We start from the raw sequence: 22,632 nt of genomic DNA on the forward strand, positions 1-22,632 counted from the left end.
ACAATTTTAGGGTGCAAACATACCTACTATAATTATTAGTCTATTATTAGAATATTTTGACTACGTTGGTGTTTGGTAGCAAACTAGCAATAATTATTTTTTTATTTTAAAATTTTAATCATTTGTTGGCCTTTAAATTTTTTGTTGGGTATAGTATATAGATATTTTTAAATAGTTTATTTATAAATTAAAATTTTATAAAAAAATAATTAATATTTATAATTTAAATTATATAAACAATTTTATCAGAATAATATTTTAAGTTACACATTTAGTATTTATTCATATATATATTTTTTCATTTATATTATATCTTAATAATAGTATGTTCAAATAATATTTTAATATTTATTTATTATTATGTCTTTCTCTTTTTGTTTTTTTTTTCCGCTTATACTGTGTATAATAAGATGTTCTAATAGTATTTAATAATATAAACAATTTTCAATTATAAGAGAAGAATCAATTTTGTTGTAAGTGTTACATACTTGGGTGTTTTTAGATATCTAAATAAATATAAAACAAATCAAACTTTTTTTATTTGATTGGTCAGTCACCAAAAACTTTTTTATTTGATTTACTATTATAGATTTCTTATTTTGATTTAAAATGATTCATTAAATTAATATAATTAAAATTAATTATAAACTATTTTATATAATGTATGCAGATTTAATTAAATATTGCTTAAAATTATTTTTAATTATTATTATTATTATTATTATTATTATTATTATTATTATTAGAATCACCTACTTATTTGTTTTAATCAATTTTCTGTGTATGGATGATGATGATTGTATAAAGGTCCAAAATTGGAACGTCTTAGTAGTTGCAGGGGTTCTCTTTTTTTTTCTTTTTATTTGGGTAATTATAGTTGCATTGATTTTTTTGGTTTGTTGGGTAATAGGTAGCAAGAATATAAAATGATATTCTTTCTTTACAATTTTTGGCCTGCAACACAAAACCTACTTTTTGTCCAAAAAGAAGAAAAGACCAACATTCGGGCCCGTAATCAACCTAAATTAATTAATCAACATAACATATCATTATCAAACCAAATTACCAGCCTCTTCACGTGTTGCATTCAGTTTTCTCTGCAACGCTTCTATCAAACTTCACATCATGTCTCCTGTTATGCCACTTGTTATAATAATAGGCTGCCACCACAAATCTATACATATAGATACCAATATACCATCTACATAGTAGAATTGGCCTTAAAACTGTCCTGGGAGTGTAGCGCTGCTGTTGTCTTTGATGCTATTGGAAAGTTTTCACATGTACCAAATCACTTTGTTGAAAATCTGCTATTTCATTATTTATAGGCGTCCAGATCTATATTAAAATATTGTAATGGACATGATTGATTGCCAGAAATCTGCAATATACTCCATAAAAAGAGAGTGCAAGAAAAACCTTCAACCTGTGATACCCTTGTCCAAAAGCACCATGTTGTCAATTACCCTTGTTTTTTCCTAAACGCATCAAGCCATAGTGGGAAGTCCGTTGCCTAATTGCCTGGGGAGCCGATTGGAAAATATTGGGTTAAGAAATTTTTTTTAATGGTTTGATGGACCTTGGATATAGAAACAAAATACCGTGTAGATTATTGTAATTTGTAACAGTGATTGGTGTATTGCAATAAAATATTAATATTTTTGTTAGACTTATTTTAAATATTCAAATTTTAGTCTAACTTAAAATAAAAACAAGTGTGTTTTGGTGACAATTTAAAAACAACAATTTATATTAGGTCAATTAATTCAATATATATAATTTTGTAAATTTTATATAATAAATTCATAAAATCTTATTTTTAAAGATTATATTTAATAATTATATAATATTTATATAAAAATTATTTTAAAATAAAAATAACATTATATATTATAAAAATATCAATTACAATATAAAATTATAATATTTTTTATTAATTTTACTTTAAAATGAGTATTTTATTTATAAATTATGTCTTTATGCATGCCAAGTTAAGTCTACACTAAGCATGACTCAAATCCGATTCAAAAAGTATATTCGACAATAAATTTATAAATAAATAATTATATAAACATTTAAGATATCAAAGCATTTGTACAAGAAATAATAAATATAAACACACAAAAAAATTAATCTTGAGTCTCAACTAAAATATTGGACTAATATTTTTATTATTTAAGCTTTTAAGTTATTAATTTATATTATTTTTATTATCACTACTCATAAATAGATAAAAATTATTATACTAATCCGTCATTATAGTACATTAACAAAAGATTTCATAAGTAGACACTACATACTAACACACACTTACATATTAACATATAATTAAACTAATATTACTAACTACTAAAAACTTTTTAAACTTTTGGGAGTCTATTGGCCACCATAGGTCCCCAATTTCCGGGTTTTTTAGTACTAAAGCCTATTAAAACGAGTGTGCATTACTTTTTATCTTGTCATATCTAAATTGAAATATTTTTCTTTATTTTATTAGAGGTTGAATAAAAGATGAACTAAAACGTAATAAATTTAATTAATGTTTTGATATAAAATTTTATAGTCATCGATCTTTTCACGTATAATTTAAAATAAGAAATAAATTATAATTGATAGATAAATAATATATATAAGTTATAATTTATTTATATATAAAATTATTGATTATATTTATATTATTATTTAATCAATTCGTGAGTTTAAGTTCGGATCGTGAATTTTTGATGACCTGAACTTGAATTTTGGGGTTAGTTTGGCTTAACTTACTCTCATCTCTAATCTCAAATAAAATATATAAAGATTTTATAAATGATTGTAAGTGATTGATTCGATAAGAATCATTGTATATATTTATTTTTCTACATAAATATACTAAATAATGAGAATCTATTACTATAGTTTAGTGGCTGTCATTTCTTACTAAATCTTGGTGATTGATTAGATCTTAAAATTTCTATTTTCTTACTAAATGGTGATAATTGGTTTAGTGTAATTTGTGTTATTAAATTTTGGTACTACTATGAATCTTTATGATAAACTTAGTATCCAGCCACTTATCACAATTTATCTATAAAAAAAAGTTTTGGACAGGATGGATCTAAAATTTTAGTAGAAAAGAGATTGAAAATTAAAATTTTTTACAATTAATTATAATATTATATATTTAATAATATATAATAATTAGTCTTTTTTAATTAAAAGATATTAATAAATTTTTGTCAAATAAAGAAGTTATCTTTATTCTTATAAGATATAAAAATATTTATTTTCTATTTTTTGTTAATTAATTTGTTTTATTAAGTATTGAATAGAGTATGTAAAATATACTCGTTTAATAATATCTAATAAATAATCATTTTAATATCATAAAAAAAATTAAAGTAAAAAATAAAAATATCTTTAGGTCAAATAAATTCAATCAATTATAATATTTATATATTAAAAACATAAAAAAATTATATAAATAAAAATGTATGTTCACAACAGTACAAAATATGAATAGAAATTAAAGAAATTTATGGGTGTGGAGAAAAAAATAGTTATGATACTATAATTTACGTTTTATTAAATTAATTCTTTTTTAGTTTTTACATTTATTCTGTAGAAGCAATTACACTTGTTTAATACTATATTTCGAAAAGGAATATTGGCTCTAAAACAACTGAAAATATCTCAAAAAAATTAAGCATATATCTTACAAAAAGTTTATGCCCCTCTTTATTTCTAAAGTTAGGATGTCCTAATCAACCAACGGTTATTGCATCTCCATTATTCAATAGATGTGAATGAGTCAAATTACTTATCTTTTGATTTATTAGTGAACTATCTTTCTAGCAATTATGAAAGATGTTCCACTAGAAATATTCTTGTTATTGTTTCGACTCATATTCCCTAAAAAGTGAATCCCGCTCTAATAGCTCCGAATAAATTAAATACATGCATTAAGATACGAAGGCTTCTTATTCTACAACAACGAAAGTGCTTTTTCACTCTTTCATATACTAGGAGATTTCACTTGGAAAGGAGAATGTTCCCTACTAATGGATTCGGATACATAACCATAACTATGGATTCTAATGTACGAGATTTTGTAGCAATTATCAACGAGGCCCTATCGATTAGTATTATAAAAAAAATCATTATAGACACTAATATAATTATATCTGCTTTTCTAGATAAACTTGGGATTTGCAATCTCAGGTAAGATCAGTTCAAGATCATGGGATCTTTTAGGAAGGGTTATTTCAAAAAATGTACTTCTAAGTAATTGCTCCAACTAAAAAGACGAAATAATTTTTCATTATCTCGATTGAAGTAATGAGCCCCAATATTGGTATATTAGGAGCTCATTACTTCAACTAGTCTCTGTGTTTTTCGAATGGATCTCTTAGTTGTTGGGAGGGTTATCCAAAAACAATATATAAAGCATATCCAATAAAACTTACAAGCAAATCACATATAGAAAATTATCCTTTTTTATTTTAGAACATTGATGTAATATTAAAGTGCATTTAAATTGTTTATGTAAATCACCTTAAATATATAAATTTTATTATTTTATTTGTGTAGTATTATTTTAAGAATTTTGCTAACTTGTGCCTTAAGAACATAAATTAAGCATACCATAAAAATTAAAAAATATATATTTTATAAAAATTATTACAAAAATGATTTATTTTTATATTTTTAATGCATTAAATACATCAAAAGTATTAAAAAAATTCTATTGTTATTTTTTTAAAATGTGTCCTTATTTTTTTAGAACACAAGTTAATTAAATTTTTATTTTAATTGTTTCAGATGATAAAAGTACTGTATTAATAATGTGTATTGAATTTTGAAAATTGTTAGACTGTTAGAGTGTAATTGAGAAAGTTTAAGAGGTTAGTATTTTTATTAAAATTTAGTCAGTACTTAATTAACAAAAGAAAAGTGAGTAATCTTAGATTATTAGATGTAATTTTACACCATTAAAAATATTAATAATGACTAATAATCATGGTTCTGAAAACCGAACCGGACTGGCCGGTTCAACTGGGTTAACTGAAAACCGGTCATATGGTCGGTTCGGTTAACTCTAAAAACCGGTTAGCAAAAAACCAGTCAGAAAACCGGCCGAACCGACGGTTAACCGGTGAACCGCCAGAATCGGCCGGGTTTTTAAGGGATTTCCGGTTCATAGCTACACTCAAAACGGCGCTTTCTAGTGTTATATATATGACAAAAATACCCTGAAGATTGAAACCCTAGCCGCTATCTCTTACCCTCATCCCACCCCTCTCTTCCTCTCTGAAATTTGATCTCTGGATAAGAATCCAGCCCCAAACCCCCTTGGAAGCCACAGCCACCATCCTCCCTCTGTTTTGTTAATTTGGCTCTGCTCTTGCAAAACCAGATATCTTCTTGGAATTAGTATTAATCTCTGCTAGAGGATTGGTTATGAAGCTTCCTCCATCGCTATGAAGCCTGAGTCTATGGCTTCTCAACTCAGTTTCAGCATTCATGTCATCTTGGTGGAGGACTGCGGCAAGCAATTGGGTGCCGTCAGATCTAGATAATTGGGAGGATGAATACCGGCTCTGTGTTCTCTTCCAGAACTTAGCGCTTAAAATTTCAGAACCTGGTAGCAAGCAACATGCATACCTAGGAGCACCAGGTTTAGACATTCTTCCACTTGATACGGCCAAATCATAAGAGATCTCATCCAACGCAAACTCAAGGCCTTGCACACGAGTCTCCAGAGAATGCATTCCACTCTCAGATCTTGAACCCAACCCTAATCCTTTTTCCACAGCAACACCCAGCCACCATCCACTCTTCAGATCGGCCCTCTTCTCGCCGTCGCCGTGCTCAGAGCTCTTCTCACCGTCGCATCTCTCTCTTCAAGCTCTCTGTATCTCTTCCACGGTTGCTTACTCACAGTAGCAACCCTTGCTTTCACCTTCATCCTCCGACAGTTGTTGAAGTCCACTGTCCTTCTGACTGAGTTAATTTTTCTAGCTTTGAGTTAATTTTTCTGAAATAATTTTGTTGATTGTTGATGGTTTTTTGTTAATTTTTTTGTTGATTTCTGATTTTATTGTCCAATTGTAATGGATTTTAACTTCTGAATTTGTCTTCTGAATTTCTGGATGTAATTGTTAAATGTTGATTGTGTTCTGAAATTGCATGTATCTTTTAATTTCTGAGTTTGTCTTTTGAATTTCTAGATGTAATTGTTAAATGTTGATTGTGTTCTGAAATTGCATGTAACTTTTAAGTTTTAACTTCTGAGTTTGCTTCTGAATTTTTGGATGTAATTGTTAAATGTTAATGTGTTCTGAAATTGCATGTATGTTGGTTTGTTGATGTGATTAAAAATTGTATAAATTTCTGTTAATAATTCATATTTAGTTGTTAATTGTATTTAATTTGTGCAAGTTTGTGTTTATGTTTGTGATGGTTGCTGATTATAAAAATATTTTATATTTAATTAAACCGGTTGAACTCTGGTTGAACCTCGGTTGAACCATTGAACCGTTAAACCAGTTACCTTATCGGTTTATTGACCGGTTCGGTTTTCGAAACCTTGCTAATATTATAGGGCTGTCCACGGATCGGATCGGATCGGATATGGATGAAAATTCGATCCGATCCGCACAATTCCTATCGGATCGGATCGGATACAAGATCCGCGTTTTTTTGTGTCGGATCCGATCCGATCCGATCCGCACATTTGCGGATCGGATCGGATCGGATTGCAGATATATCCGCATGATTAAGCTCATTTTTTTATTATCTTTTTAAGTAAAAAATTCAATAAAAAATATTTCTTTCACACTTTTAAATCTATTTGTTCCTAAAATAATTTTAATCAATTTTTTTCTAAATAACAAATAAAACAATACAATACATAAATAACAAGTTTAACAACTACTAACTAAAACATACAAACTAACAAATAAGTAAATATAATAACAAACATTCCAACAAACACTTCCAATAAGTGAAAACAACAAGCACTAAAATACTAAAAGCCTCATTTAAAATAAAACAGCAACATTATAACACACTAAAATCTAAACAATTTGCAAATGCTTATCAACCATCAGCAGAAATAAAACAACTTGATCCAAGATTATAACACACTAAAATCTAAGATTGTTGAAAGAACATTGAGAATGAAGTTTCTTGCTACTTAAAAATAAAACAACTTAATCCATCCCTTCTTAAATCAGCAGGCAGCAGACATCAGCAGCAACCATGAATCGTGTAGTCCTATTAAAATAATACATATTGAAAAATTAGTGAAACATGTTAGAATAAATTGAACAAAAAAATAGTCTAAGTTATTATACACTAATACAAGTACTTAGTTATAAACTTATAATACCTAAGATGGTTCAAGAGGATGTAATTGACTTTGAACTTCAGGATCTCCAGCACTAGTAACTCCAGAAAATTCTATTCAATTAAACAACCAAATATGTCAAAGCCAATGGGATAAAATAAAGAATAAAGAATGACGAAAAATAAATGAACCAATTTATTATATACCTGAATCAACCGCAGCATCTCCTTCATCAAGCTCAACCAAAATCTTAGCAGGTTTTAACCAATTTTGAGTACAAATTAAAGCCTCTACAGTGGTGGGACTCAAAGCACTACGATAAGGGTCAAGGACACGACCTCCGGTGCTAAAAACTGACTCAGACGCCACAGTAGAAACAGGAATGGCTAATATATCTCTAGCCATGCAAGACAGAATTCGATACCTCAGAGTCTTTCCTCTCCACCATCTCAATATATCAAATCCACTAAAATCTTCTGCCACTTCATCTTCCAAATACCTATCCATCTCATTCTTCTTGAGCTCACTTAACTTTATCCTTTGTGTTTGTTTCCACTTGCTCATAGGGTCTTCAATCATAATGCTATCAATGTCACTCGTGTCTAAACTAGGATTTGGTGTAGTATCGGAAGAAAAGCTAGTATCTTGAGTATCTTCAGGGGGGCGAGGATTCCATAAGGTATATTGCTCAAACAATTTAGTAATAATATCCTTCAATTTTTTGAAGATCCTTGAAGACTTTTCACCTTCACCATACATCTCAGACAAAGTGAACTGAATATATTCCAACTTATAACGGGGATCAAGGAACACAGCAACAAGCACTAGATAATTTAAAGATGGTTTATTGGCTTTGTCACTTGAAGTGAAAGAAGAAGAAGAAGAGTAACGGTGATCAGAATCATCCCAATACTTATCAAACTTGGCTTTCATAGCTGATGCCATCTCACGCAACACCAAATCATCACTTACAATCCATTTATTTAAAGTGCATAATATCTTACACAATACATGGAAAAAAGTATTTGAAGTAACATTCAAAGAACTAGAGAATGAAAGAGTTGCATGATAGAAAATTTGCAAAAATCGCATGAAAATACGAGCTCTACTCCAATCTTCATCACTAGGAGGCCCCCCTCATCATCAACATATCTCTCAAAATGAGCATCTTCTCTCGCAAGACGAGCAAATGCCTTTTCGAACTTTTCAGCCACTTCCAACATCATATAAGTAGAATTCCACCTAGTTGGCACATCAAGAATAATCATTTGACGACTAGTAATGTTTGCTTCAAGTGCGCACCTCCTAAAAGTTGCTAATCTAGATGGAGAGGACTTAACAAACTTACAAGAAGTTCTTATCCTAGCAATAGAAGAGCTTAAATCTTTTAAACCATCACAAACAATTAAGTTCAAAATATGGGCAGCACATCTCAGATGGACAAATTCCCCATCCAACATAGTACAACCATTCCATTCTCGCATAATTTTAACCAAAGTATTCACAGCAACAAATTTGGCACTAGCATTATCTACAGTTACAGTACAAAGCTTCCGAATACCCCAATCTTTCAGGCACTTCTCTAACGCTTTTCCTATGGTAGCACCAGTATGATCAACAATCAAGTTAAAAGACAATGTTTTCTTATTCAATGTCCATCCATCATCAATGTAATGAGCAGTTACACACATATAGTTCATGTTTTGAACAGAAGTCCAAGTATCAGTGGTTAGGGAAATCATCTGATGGTTCAACTCCAAGAGGGATTTAAGTTTGGTCTTTTCCTCTATATACAATTGCATACAATCTCTAGCAACTGTCTGACGACTCGGGATTTTAAATTGAGGTTGCATCTCACCACAAAAGTCCCTAAATCCAGTATTTTCTACAAACCTAAATGGGAGTTCATCAATTACTATCATCTTACAAAGTGAAAGCCTACACCGCTCCTGGTTAAAGTCTACTGCCTTCAATGTTGGTGGCTCATCTAAATTAGAATTTGTGAACACAAGGGTTTTTTGTTTTTTATCAACATGATTATCTGGGTTCTTCGCACAAGTTCCAATGTGTTTTTTTAGATTAGAAGTGCCATCCCTACGACTATGACATTGTAACCATTTCAAGCAATGTTTACATTGAGCTTTAGTTTCTTCCGCATTTTTTTTAAAGTGATCCCAAACAATAGAAGCGGGCCTGTTAGCCTTTCGTTTACCTGGCTGGCCTGTCTGTGTCTCTGTCCCAGCAGTAGGAGCATCACTTGAGGCTGGATTAGTCACTGATTCCCCTCCCCTTGCTGACTCAGAAGGTGTCGATGCAGCAACATTTGGTGGAGTAGGAATGCTCCCTACTTCAGATCCACTTGTATTGTTTGTAACTGCTTGCTTATCAGCCATTTCAAGCAACACAATCCTACAAGAAATATCTAACATAATTACATAAATCATACAAACATAGAATAGAACACCAGCATCTCACAGAATTCATTATTTGGCTAATAACAGTTTATCTGGTTCAATCCCTTCATCATTGAGTACTCTTTCAAACTTGACATACCTGAATTTGCTTGGAAATAAATTGAATGGCAAAATTCCTTCGGAACTCAATGGTTTGAGCCGGCTGCAGAAGCTTGACTTGTCCAGAAATAACCTCTCTGGATCACTGACATTCCTTAACAGCAAACTACATCATCTTGTAACTATGGTTCTGTCGGATAATGCTTTAACAGGTAGTATCCCAAGTGGCTTCTGCTTATTTCATATAAACAATAACATGAGCAGAATTCTTTAAGAAACACAATAACAGTAAGGGTAATTACAACAGGTTACTATTATGTATTGAAAATAAGTTAAAAAATTGAGTCCAAATACAGAACAGAGAAATAGAGCATTTCAATTTAGCAGGTTACTCATGAAAATTACCTGAAGTCATGAACACGGTGAAGACTGAAGAGATTAGGGCCTAGGAGTGAGAGATTGGGGGGTTTTCCACTAGAGAATCCAACCAGCTGCTGCTAGTGTTGCTCTGGTTCTTGAGCATCAAGGTTTTCCACCAGAGCTCGCCGTCTTCGATTTTATCCAGATCCAGATCCAAGATTCAACGCCATAACAGCCTGCTCAAGGATCTGAACATCGTCGTCAACGTTGACGAGAACACCGACCAGCGCAGGCAAGAACGGCGGGGGTGAACACCGGGTTGAACGGGGGGGTGAACGGCGGTGTGAACGGCAGAATATAGGTGAGAGTATGAGAGATTGGGGGTCAGGAGTGAACGGCGGGGTGAACGGCAGAATAGGTGAGACTCTGAGAGATTAGGGGTCAGGGGGTAAACGGCGGGGTGAACGGCGGGGTGAATGGGTGAGATTGGGGGTCTGGAGTTTTGGGTTTCACTTTGTTAGGCTTTCACATTTCAGCGCCGTGAAGGAAGGAACAAGGAAGGGAAGGGACGAAGGGTGAAGACGTGCGTGAAGTGCAAAATGTGAAAATGAGATTAGGGTTAGGTTAGGTGGCTGCAACACAAAGTAACTAAGGTATATATATTTTTTATTTTTTATTTTTTAATTATTTTGTGCGGATCTGCGGATCCGCGGATACAACACAGAAACCCGCGATCCGATCCTTAATAGGTGCGGATCGGATCCTATCCGATCCGATCAGTCTGCGGATCGGATCATATCCGCAATTATCGGATCGGATGCGGATAAATACCGCGGATCTGCGGATATGATCCGATCTATGGACAACCCTAGCTAATAATGACTACAAATCACAAAACCTACTAACTCCCTAGCGATATTAAAATTTATTGTTTTTTGTCATTATTTTTAGCCATCAATTCAGTTATTTTAGTTTAATAATCCAACAACATATTTTATTCTACTAATTAATAATAAAAAATAATAAATTTTAATAATTTTTTAGTATTTTTTTTGAATTTTATTTGGAGGATAACTGTATTGTAGAAAAATTATGATTGGGCACAAGTGAGAAAAAATGGTAAAATTATGGCCAAATAATTTGCAATAAATTTTTCAGGATTTGTCCAGCTCTACAAGTCCGAAATGCTATCCAATAACTTCAAGCCATTGGAACAATAGTTTGGCTCAATTCGCCGCAGACTCAATTCAGGGTATCATGAAAGCCGCTTATTAGATTAGTCTTTTTTGTCATTTTAGGTATCATTTTAGGGATTTTTTAGTAATTTCCGTATACAGTAAAAAAAATGATTAACTTGAAAACGGACCGTACATGGAATAGCAGATTTCCACTAAAGTGGTGTGGTATATGCAAGGTTCGGAAAATCGGACCGGTCATCAAACCGCTCTAGCTACTGGTTTATTGGTTTACTAGTCTAATCGGTCTAACAGGTGGTTCAACCGAAAAAAATCATTTTAAAATAAAATAATAAATAAACATGCTAAAATATAATTAATTAATTATAGTATAACATAAATATTAAAATAGTTTTCAAATTTAAAAAACTACATTAAATGTCATCAATCAAATTCATATAATCTTATTAATATGTTGATGGTGGTGGTGTCTTCTGAGGCATCAATGTCTCCTCATCCAGCCCCTCCAATTTCTTCAGCTAAAGCCAGCAATTAGAAAACAAAGCCAGCAATTACAAAACACTAAACTTTCACCCAGCAATTACAAACAAAGCTAGCAAAACCAACACAACCAGCAACTACAAATCAAAGCAAAACCAGCAACTACAACACAATGAAAACAGAGTAGCATTCAGCAACAATCATTACAAAACAGCAGCATAACAACAACAGTGCCATAACAAAACAGCAGCATAACAACAACAGCACCTTAACAAGTCACTAATCAGAAATTCCAAATTTAATTAGCAATCCTATTCTTGTTTCGTGCATTTAATTACTCATAAACAAAACTCAACTCCACCTGAATTGTTAATTTAACCTTGGTCTTATGGAATCATAAATAGGAATACATTACATTGCTCTTTCTCCTAAAATTCAAGCAACAACACATGATTTCACAGTTTAAAACCTTATTCATCGGCTTCTTTTCTGATGCTGTGACTGGGAAGCAACAAATTCAGCAACAAGCAACAAATTTAACAAATCCTAGTAAAGTCCCAATTTATAGCAAAAAGGCAAATTTATTGATTACCAATTCAGCAACATGCAGAAATACAAGAGAAGGAAAATCTGAAAAAGAGAGAACACCAAACCAAAACATTAACCAATAATCACAAAACACTAAACTTTCACCCAGCAATTACAAACAAAGCCAGCAATTGAGGAACAAACAAAAATTGAGCAACAAACAGAAATTGAGCTGCAAACCAACAAACAAAAATCTGCAAACCAGCCAGTTAATTTTCAGATTATTTATTTCTCATGCTAACCAACAAACAGAAATCTGCTAACCAACAAACAAATTATTTATTTCTCATGCTAACCAACAAACAGAAGAAGTTCACAGAGGCGAAGAACAAAGAAGATGAGCAGAGGACGAGTCACTCACCTGGGGTCGACGGAGGGCTACTGGTGTTGACTGTTGAGGACCACGTGACGATGAAGACGATGAGACGGGCTACTGCTTGCTGGTGTTGAGAAGATGAAGACGACGCAGATGGAGGGCTACTGGGCAAGGAACCAGGCGAAGAAGGAGGGTTACTTGGGCTGACGACCAGGCGACGGCAGTCGCGCTGATGACTGGTGACCGTGGCGACGAAGGAGGGCGCGGTGGCAGGTTAGGATTTGGGCGGCTAGGGTTCACTCTTCTCTGTTCTCTCACTGTGAGATGAATATGATTCAGAATCAGCTGAATCATGAGTGAATGGGTTCGGGGGAAGAAAGGGGGGGGGGTGGGGTGCAGGGTGCTCCACGGGTCGGGTCAGGTTTAGGATTTTTTTAAAAAAAAACAATAAAACGGCGACGTTTATGCAGAACCGGCCGGTCACCAGTTCGGTCCAACCGGCCAATTTTTGACTGGTTCGCGGGTTCTTTGGCGGTTCTTCCCAAGACGGTTTCTACAGGAGGACCAGACCGTTTACGTTGTCGGTTCGCGGTTAAACCGATCGAACCGGCCGGTTCGGTCCAATTTTCAAAACCTTGGATATTTGTGAAAGCTTTCCAATGCTATTATGCTTTAGTAGAGTAGATGTTTTTTGGGAAAATAGAATTGATTTTTATATAAATAAAAATAATAAATTATTAATTAATGATCTTAGTTTAATAATAAAAAATTTATGTATTAGATGAAATATTTTTAATTTAACATTTATTTATAACATATTTTTATAACCTATACTATATATATTATATTTATCTATGAATATATTATTTTTAATATATATTTTATATTTTAATAAATATTTTTAAAATATTTTTTGTTAATTATTTTAATTATTAATTTAAATTTTTTAATTTAATAATTTAATAATGTATTTTTAATTTATATTTTTAAATATTAATAATTAATTCTCGATAAAAAAATAATAAATTTAATAAATTTTTTAATATTTTATATTTTATTTTAATGACTGAATTTGGTATAATTTTTTAATAGTAAATTATTAATACGTACACACTTCGAAAATTGATTGAAGTGGTAAATCCGTAAATGGTATGACAAGGACACTCCCACACGCCCACCATACCCCCGCCCTCCACCTCCGCGCCCTCCTCCGCAGCTGCGCCCGCACCTCCTCCTTCCGCCCCGCCACCCAGCTCCACGCCGCCGCCCTCATCTCTGGCCTCCTGCCACCCACCTCCTCCGACCCCCACTTCCTCCTCAACGCCCTCTTCCACCTCTACTCTCTCTCCTCCCTCTCCCTCTCCCTCTCCCACGCCATCCACCTCTTCCATCAAATCCCCAACTCCCACAGAGACTCCGTCGACTACACTGCCCTCATCTCTGCCACTAACCCCAACCATGCCCTTCGCCTTTTCTCCGAAATGCGCTCCCTCCCCCTCCCCCTTGACCCCGTCTCCGTACTCTGCGTCCTCACTAAGTGCTCCCATCTCGGCTGCGTCAAAACGGGCTTGCAGCTTCATGCACTTGTGGTGAAGCTTGGGGTTTCTGGGTGTGTTAGAGTCTGCAATGCTTTGATGGATGTTTATGTGAAGTGTGGGCTTGTGGATGGGGTTAGAAGAGTTTTCGAGGATATGGGGTTGAAGAGTGTGGTGTCTTGGATTGTGGTCTTGGAAGGTGTGGTGAAAGGGGAGGGTTTGGAGAATGGGCGGAAGGTGTTCGATGAAATGCCAGAGAGGGATGAGGTTGCTTGGACTGTGATGATTGTGGGGTATGTTGAGAATGGGATGACTAGGGAGGCTTATGAGCTTGAGGGAGATGATTTTTGGGTGTGGGTTTGTGTTGAATGGTGTGAGCCTTTGTTCGATTCTTTTGGCTTGTTCGCGGTCTGGGGATGTGAGCTTGGGGAGGTGGGTTCATGGGTATGCTGTGAAGGAAATTGGGTGGGATGTGGGTGTCATGGTGGGGACTGGGTTGGTTGACATGTATGCAAAGTGTGGGAGGATTGGTGCTGCCTTGGTTGTGTTCAGGAACATGCCAAGGAGAAATGTAGTGGCGTGGAATGCCATGATTGGTGGGTTGGCCATGCATGGGAAGGGAAAGGATGTGGTGGATATGTTTGATTCCATGATCGGAGAAGGAGTGAGCCCTGATGCTTTGACTTTCTTGGCCTTGTTGAGTGCTTGCAGTCATTCGGGTATGGTTGATCTCGGTTGGAAGTACTTCAACGAGCTTGAGTCCATTCATGGGATAAATCCGGAAATGGAGCATTATGCTTGCATGGTGGACCTCCTTGGTCGAGCCGGACGATTGGAAGAAGCCGAAGCTTTTATTAAAAGCATGCCATTTGCTCCAAATGAAGTTGTTCTGGGGTCTCTTTTTGGCTCTTGTTACACACATGGGAAGGTGAAGCTTGGGGAACAGATTATGAGAGAGTTGGTTCAGATGGATCCACATAACACTGAGTATCATGTCTTGCTTTCCAACATGTATGCATTGTCTGGGAAAGAGGAAAAGGCAAATTTCTTCAGGAAGGTTCTTAAGAAAAGGGGTATCAAAAAGGTGCCAGGAACGAGCTCAATGTATGTTGGTGGCCAGCTTCATCAGTTCATCGCCGGCGATAAGTCTCACCCGCAAACTGCAGGGATTTACATGATGCTAGATGACATGATTCACCGGTTGAGGTTGGGTGGCTATGTTCCCAATACAAGTTCTCAGGTTTTGTTTGGTTGTTCCACCAGGGATGATTGCACTGAGGCATTGGAGGAGGTAGAACAAGTGTTGTTCACTCATAGTGAGAAGCTTGCACTTGCTTTTGGCCTAACAAGCACTCCATCAGGTTCTCCAATACACATTTTCAAGAACCTAAGGATTTGCCAAGACTGTCATTCTGCTATGAAGATTGCATCTTATGTATACAACCGCGAAATCGTGGTCCGAGATCGATATCGGTTTCATAGTTTCAAGCAAGGTTCTTGTTCTTGCTCTGACTATTGGTGAATTCAGCACGGATGGGAGCTTGGTAGGATTGTTGGGGAAGGGTGAGATATACCTGTTAATCCCTTGATCCACTAGTGTATATATTTTAAAGTTGCCCATAAAAGTATACTTGTAGGTTTAAAATCTCTTTATAGTAAAATCTCCTAGTTGTAGCAATTACCAATTAGTCTAATTTCTGTAATTCTATTCTTATTTAATATTCATAGAGACTCAATTTCCCAGTTAATTTCTTTTTCATCCATACTGCTGTTGTATTTGTTCATTGATAATATTAATGTTGAAGTGATTCACAGTTGTGAATTAACAACAAACAGAGTATTGCATACACATTTATGTAACACACCTATACATGAGAAGCTATCTTGGAATTCGTAGATGACTTCGAAGCTTTGTCATATATTGTCGTCACAAGCAATTGTTTTCACTTTATTATCAGGACGGGACAGTAGTAAACTACTATTGTAGAATATTGTTTTCATTTAATATTATTTGTTTGTAACTGATACCAGAACTGGTGTAGCTGTTGCTATTATTGTGCATTACATATTCTGTTTTCTGACATCGAAAACTGGTATGTCACTGTTGATGCAGGCTAAAGGTTTTGTTGCCAATTCTTTTTACAGTGGATTGTCTGCTACTGAGTTTTTCTTCCACACAATGGGAGGGCGTGAAGGGTTTGTTGATACAGCGGTAGGGTGCATATTTTGAATATACTATGCATATTGCATAATATATAATCAATCAGAGCTGGTTTCAGTTAAATCAACAGTTACTATTATTATTATTATTTTTTTATTAAAATCAGAAGCTAATTGACAACCAGGATCTGGTTTGTTAAGGTAATGTAAGCAGCCGCTGGTACATATATTATGACCTTCAAATTGTATTATGTAAGGAGAAATTATTTATTTTTGTACTCAGTCCTCCCAATCATCCATCTAGTTATTGACAAAAAGTCTCAGGACCAGCAAATATATAAAAACCTAACCATCATTCAGCCAGCAAGTATTTTTATACCATCATAATACGGAAAGCCTCACGAGCGTTGTTGAAAAGATTCGATACGATAACACAAACGAATCTCTCTCACGCTCCTCTCCAAGGCATTAGGCGGATATCTCAGCTTCTAGCCTCTTTGATGAGGGTTAACATGGTTCTGCACTCGCAGTTCCATTGACGAAGGTTATGAAGCTTTACCTCTTCAAGATCGCGGCTCCTTTACTTGACTTGTCCGATTTTCAAATCATCGGTGCCGCTGTGTTTTGCACTCTTCCAAGAGGAGAATGAAGGTCTCGATTAATGGAGGATGTGACACTCTCACCGGTTGTTGACTTTCTTACTCTTGCATAGAAATTCTCTTCTCTATCGCTCATTCCTTCTCAACTGCAGAGCAACTCAGAATTTCACTCTCTCGCTCCATGTCAATGGTGAAATCAGTTTTAGAAGAATAGAATATTGAAGTAAGCAGTTTCTCCCTCTTCTAATTTCATGATTTTTGTAATGGCTTTCATATTGCATCAATGAACACCATGATGATTATGATTATGAATTTTTTAGCTTGCAAAGTATGTTATTTATGTTTTTCATAATAGAGTTTAAATTGAATGTATAAAATCCAAATTATACATTGTTCGATTTTGGTTTTCATAATGCAACAATGCACAGTTCACGCAAACCAACTGTTTGATGAAATGTCTAAGACAGAAAATATAAAAAATGGTGGTGTTTGTTGCTTGTTTTGATTTTTCACTGTAATTTCAGTTATGTACTGCGGTTGTCTTTCTACATTTCAGTGTAAGACACCATGTTAAAGCATCAAACATACTGAAAATTTACATCCATTTAACCATAATTCAAAATTTCTATATTAAAAATGAGACATGCAATTATGAGTTATACATTAACCTTCAAATAGTGTTTCACCTAGTTTGGCCTCCTAACAACATAATAATTTATTAATTTATATGAAATAAGCATAGAAATAAATAAGAAAGGAACATAGATAATAAGACAAGATGCATGCTCAATGAAACTGATCTAACCTTAGCTGCTAAGAACCCGAAGTAGAAGTAGAAGCATCAAATTTGTAACAATTCAATGGATGTGCAAACTGGAAGCAGCTCCTCTCTGTTTTGTTTTGTGTTATTTCTTCTCCTGTTCACACCTCACTAGTTCCCTACACTTGTTGGCACAAATATTTTTCAGTATAATTACTATACTGTTGAATTCTCCCAAATTATGAAATTCAAATCTTCAGAACTAGGCAGATTTGGTCATGAAGGAATGTTTGTTAGCAGATCATTCCATGTACATACATTCAAATCTTCACCTTTTTTAAGTTTTAGTGTCATTTGTTAAAAGGATTGCTGTAGTATACATCCTCACGTATTGTGTTCTCTATGTATCTAAATCCAAGAAAAAGTAAATTATGCTATTGCATTCTTGGTTCTTTTTACCATTGTGGCATTTGATGCCCATCCTACCGACTATGCTAAGAAAGTTGATATTTCTGTTTGGTTTTGTTTAGCTATTTTTTGGATTTATGTTGATCATCCCATTCTTTTCTCTTATTTTTTTATGGAGAAGCATCAACACTTTGATGTTGGCCTTTTATTTTGAATGAATGAAATTCAATGATGCTATACTAGATCGTAGAAGTTTTAATGATAAATAAATTTTTAATTGGCTTAAATCTTTGGTTATGATAGATCATAGAAGTTTGTTAATGATTCTTATTTAAGCAAAAGGGTTTTGTTGATTCAATACCTAAGAGTAGTTGAGATACTTCACTCATTACATTTTGCATCTACTTTAATGAGATTTTGCACACCTTATTCAGCACAGTCTGCACCCATCTTAATGAAAATTTTCACACATGAATCAAACTGTTTGCACCCACTTTAATGAGATTTTGCACACATGTATCAGATAGTTTGCACCAAGTTTAATGAGATTTTGCACAACTCACTCGGCACAATTTGCATCTACCTTAATGATATTTTACATACATGAATCAGGCAGTTTGCACCCACTTTAATGAGATTTTGCTTTACCATCTGATGTATGCTTACTTTTGTACAAGATGTGCCCAAGGTTGGCATGTGTTTTGGAACCCTTGATGATGCAAATCAATTTTATCAGAATTATGCCAAGCGCGTTGGTTTTGTTATTAAGATAAGGTTTACCCGAAGAGTTGGTAAAGATAAGGTTCCTAAGAATCAAATGATCACTTGCAATAGGGAAGGAAAACGCAAGTCTAGAGTTTCACCAATAGAAAAGACCAACTCTAGAACCAACTACAATTTCCCCGCGAGGATTTCTATTAGGTTGAATAAGGAGGGTCTTTGGGTTATATCCAAGGTGTGTTTGGATCATTCACATCCTTGTGATCCGGAGATGGCAAAATTGTTGACACCTAATAGAGAGATGAATATGTACATGTGTCGAGTCATTGAGAGGAATGATGAAGCAGGCGTGAGACCAAGCAAAACATCTCAAGTGTTGGTGGATGAAATGGGAGATTTCTCTAAGATAAGCTTAATGGAAAAAGATGTTAGGAACTATTTCAGTAGAAAGGTACGCAATGTTACGGAAGAAATGGATGCTAGGAAGATGTTGAAGTATTTTACACGGATAAAGGATATGAACTCTGATTTTTATTTTAATCTTGAACTTGATCAAATCAAGCGTTTCAAAACTATATTTTGGGCTGAAGCTCGAAGTAGAGCAGCATACGAGTACTTTGGTGATGTAGTTTCGTTTGATACTACTTATAAAACTAATCGTTACAATATGCTATTTGGTTCCTTTGTGGGGCTTAATCACCATGGTAACTTAGTGCTTCTTGGGTGTGGTTTAATGACTAAGGAAAATTTCGGCTCGTTTACTTGGTTATTTAATGCTTGGCTTAGATGTATGCATGGAAAGGCGCCTAAAAGCCAATGCCTCGGAATGCGAGCTGGAATTGAGAATGTGATGCCAGGACACGTCATAGGTTATGCATTTGACACACTTTGAAAAAGATTCCAAAAAAATTCAATGGATACAAGAGATATAAAGAGTTACAAAGTGATTTAAATAATATTGTTTGGGAGTGTACTTCAGAAGATGATTTTCAAAGTCAATGGGACGATTTTTTGATTGAATATGGTCTAGACAATAACAAATGGCTATCAGGTACTTCTCTACACATGAATTTTTATATTTTGCACATAGGAATTAGTATATCAGTATTTTGAAAGTATAAAGTGGCTATCATATTCTATTTGCTAGAATTCTAACAGGTTTCAATGTGCCTCTAGTATAATTTTCTTATTCTAATATTTTCTAAGTTTCAATGTGTTATTAACTTGTTTATGGCAACATTTGCATCCACTTTTGTTAAGTTTGCTCACAAGAATTTTTTTTATGTATATTTGTTTACTATGATACATAGATATCTATGAAGAAAGACATTGATGGGTTCCAATTTTTTTTACCACTTTTTTTGGGTTGGTATGCAATCCACACAACGAAGTGGGAGTATGCATTCATATTTTGATAAATTTTTAAATAACAAGAGCTTGTTGATTTAATTTGTCAAACAGTATGACAATTGCCTTGGATGGAAGGAGGAACAAGAAAGAAAGGCTGATGTTGAAGACTATAAATCAATAATACCTTGTGCCACTAATTCCTTAATAAAGAAGCAATTTCAAGGTGTCTATACTAATGCAAAGTTTAAGGAAGTACAAAAGCAATTTAGAAAGAAAGTAAATTGTATTTTGCACATTATGAAACTAGTTTCTACATCTAAAGTCTATTCTATTTGGAGGATGTATCTACTTCTAAAGAGAAGGTTTATGAAGTTATCTACAATGCGAAAACGAGGATATTACATGCAAGTGTCAAATGTTTGAATCAAGAGGTATATTATGCTGTCATAGCTTGGTTGTCCTAGGGCATGAACGTGTGAGAGAAATTCCAAGATACATTTTGACCAAGTTCATCAATGTATAAGTTCATCAATGCTGAATTGAAGCCGATGATTTTGACTAAGCTATCTAATTGAAAAAGAATTCTCCAACCTTATTATTTTAATAAGGGTAGTGTATATGTGATGATAGTAATAATGTGTGTAGTACTTTTGAGCTGCCTTTTGTTTTTGGATGAAATAATTGTAATGAAAATTTTACTTTACCATTTTCTTATTGATGAGTAGTGCATGCATGGCACTTCTTGCTGCAGTAACCAAATAATGATTACTTTTTTTTTTAACATCTGAAGGGTGAATCAAATACATGTCAAGGCACTCCTTGCAAGAAGGACAATTCAATCAAGAGGAGAATAAACATGATGGAAATAGAGGTAAAAAAGACACATGGACATACTATTTTTTATGAATTTATTTTGCTAGCCATGTTATTTTTTTTAATTATTTAAATAGACTTTTGATGTAAAAATTACTATTTTAAGGTATATATAAAGGATAATCAGTTGTACTTTATAGTTAACTGATGCAGCTTCTTTAGTAAGCTACATGAGTGTTGAATAGAACCTTACCAAAATGTTAGGTGCTGCTAAGAATTTCTAACACCAGGGGATAGGGTGTGATCTGAACATGAAATATGATGTTTTTCCTACCAAATTCCAAACTGTTAATACTATTATGACTCTAATTACTTTAATTTGAGCATGCGTGCATATACATATAATCTAAAATATTTTAGGCCAAGTTATACATGAAATATTTTTATAGCATACATTTCTTGTTTTGGGCCAGCAAATTTGTATTTTTTGGGCCAGCAAACAACCAGTTAGTATTTTTCTGCACCAAATAAAAAAATATCCAAATGCATATAGAGAGCGTGAGTACATGCTCTTTACCTCACACGTTCTTCTTCTTCGCAAAATCCCACTCTCTCTCTTTGTCGACACTCTTACAGTGCGCTCTCTTTCTTGCTCTCAACGCTGATGAGCACTCTCAACGCGAATTAGTCTTCTTGAGCTCGCTGTCCATCGCCAGTAGCGTCTCCAATAGAAGTGGCATTACTCTCTGTGACAGCATCTCTCGGCTCTCTATAATTCCCTTTCGTTTCTACTGATGCGATATGCTTTTGCAAGGTTAAAATTTGTATTACTAAAAAATTTTAATGTGAAGGTTAATTAGTTTTTATTTTTGTTCATTCATTGCTTTCTGCAACATTTTGCTTCTCGCTTTCATTTCTAGTGTATCTGAGCTTTGGTATATATATTGTATACAGTGAACCAACTGGGACAACTGCAACAGGAAGTCAGACTCTGCAACCAAAATAGATTGGCTTAGCATCATTGTAATATTGATCTCTTTGTTTAACTCAAATTTGAATTGTCATAGAATTGCTCTTTAAACTTGGTAACTGTAAACTTCTATTGTGTATTTGACCTTGAGTCTCTGTCTTAGATAATCTGTTCATTACTGGTGTCATCCTTCTGTATCCATTCAAAATATGACTTAATGTTTCCTGTCTATTCATGAAAATCTTTAAGCACTTTATAATAAAAATATCTTTTGATTTTGATTTTGATTCATCATATCTTGTTTATGAAACTTAGGTACTTTTAATTTATAAATCTTTGAAAAAATTCATTATGCCATTATCTTAGTTACTTAACTGGTAATTGACTTTTGACAATGGCTACTGTTGGCAGAGGTTTGTTGTGAAAATACTGGCAATCGTTACTGATGCGTTATGTTTCTAGTTGGAAATGTACAATTGATTTGTAATGTGACTCGGTTTTTTATTTGTGTTTGTATTAATAATATGTTTTATT

At 33.9% G+C, this 22,632-nt stretch overlaps 2 protein-coding genes across 2 annotated transcripts; both read left to right on the forward strand.

Moving 5' to 3' along the window:
• The first annotated feature begins 13,933 nt into the window (after positions 1–13,933).
• Positions 13,934–17,403, forward strand: LOC107621419 (pentatricopeptide repeat-containing protein At5g15340, mitochondrial). The gene is given in 3 exon segments (XM_088484351.1): positions 13,934–14,650; positions 14,652–15,881; positions 16,432–17,403. Coding segments are annotated over 2 exon segments (1,905 nt in total). The 5' UTR covers position 13,934; the 3' UTR covers positions 15,841–15,881; positions 16,432–17,403.
• Positions 16,929–20,720, forward strand: LOC107621418 (protein FAR1-RELATED SEQUENCE 5-like). Its single transcript, XM_016323440.2, has 2 exons — positions 16,929–17,300; positions 18,923–20,720. Exon 2 carries the CDS (start codon positions 18,940–18,942, stop codon positions 19,855–19,857), a length of 918 nt encoding a protein of 305 aa, XP_016178926.2. The 5' UTR covers positions 16,929–17,300; positions 18,923–18,939; the 3' UTR covers positions 19,858–20,720.
• Positions 20,721–22,632: the final 1,912 nt, after the last annotated feature.

This window comes from Arachis ipaensis, chromosome B10 (genome assembly GCF_059453495.1).
Source record: "Arachis ipaensis isolate K30076 ecotype BB chromosome B10, ASM5945349v1, whole genome shotgun sequence".
Classification (NCBI taxonomy): domain Eukaryota; kingdom Viridiplantae; phylum Streptophyta; class Magnoliopsida; order Fabales; family Fabaceae; genus Arachis; species Arachis ipaensis.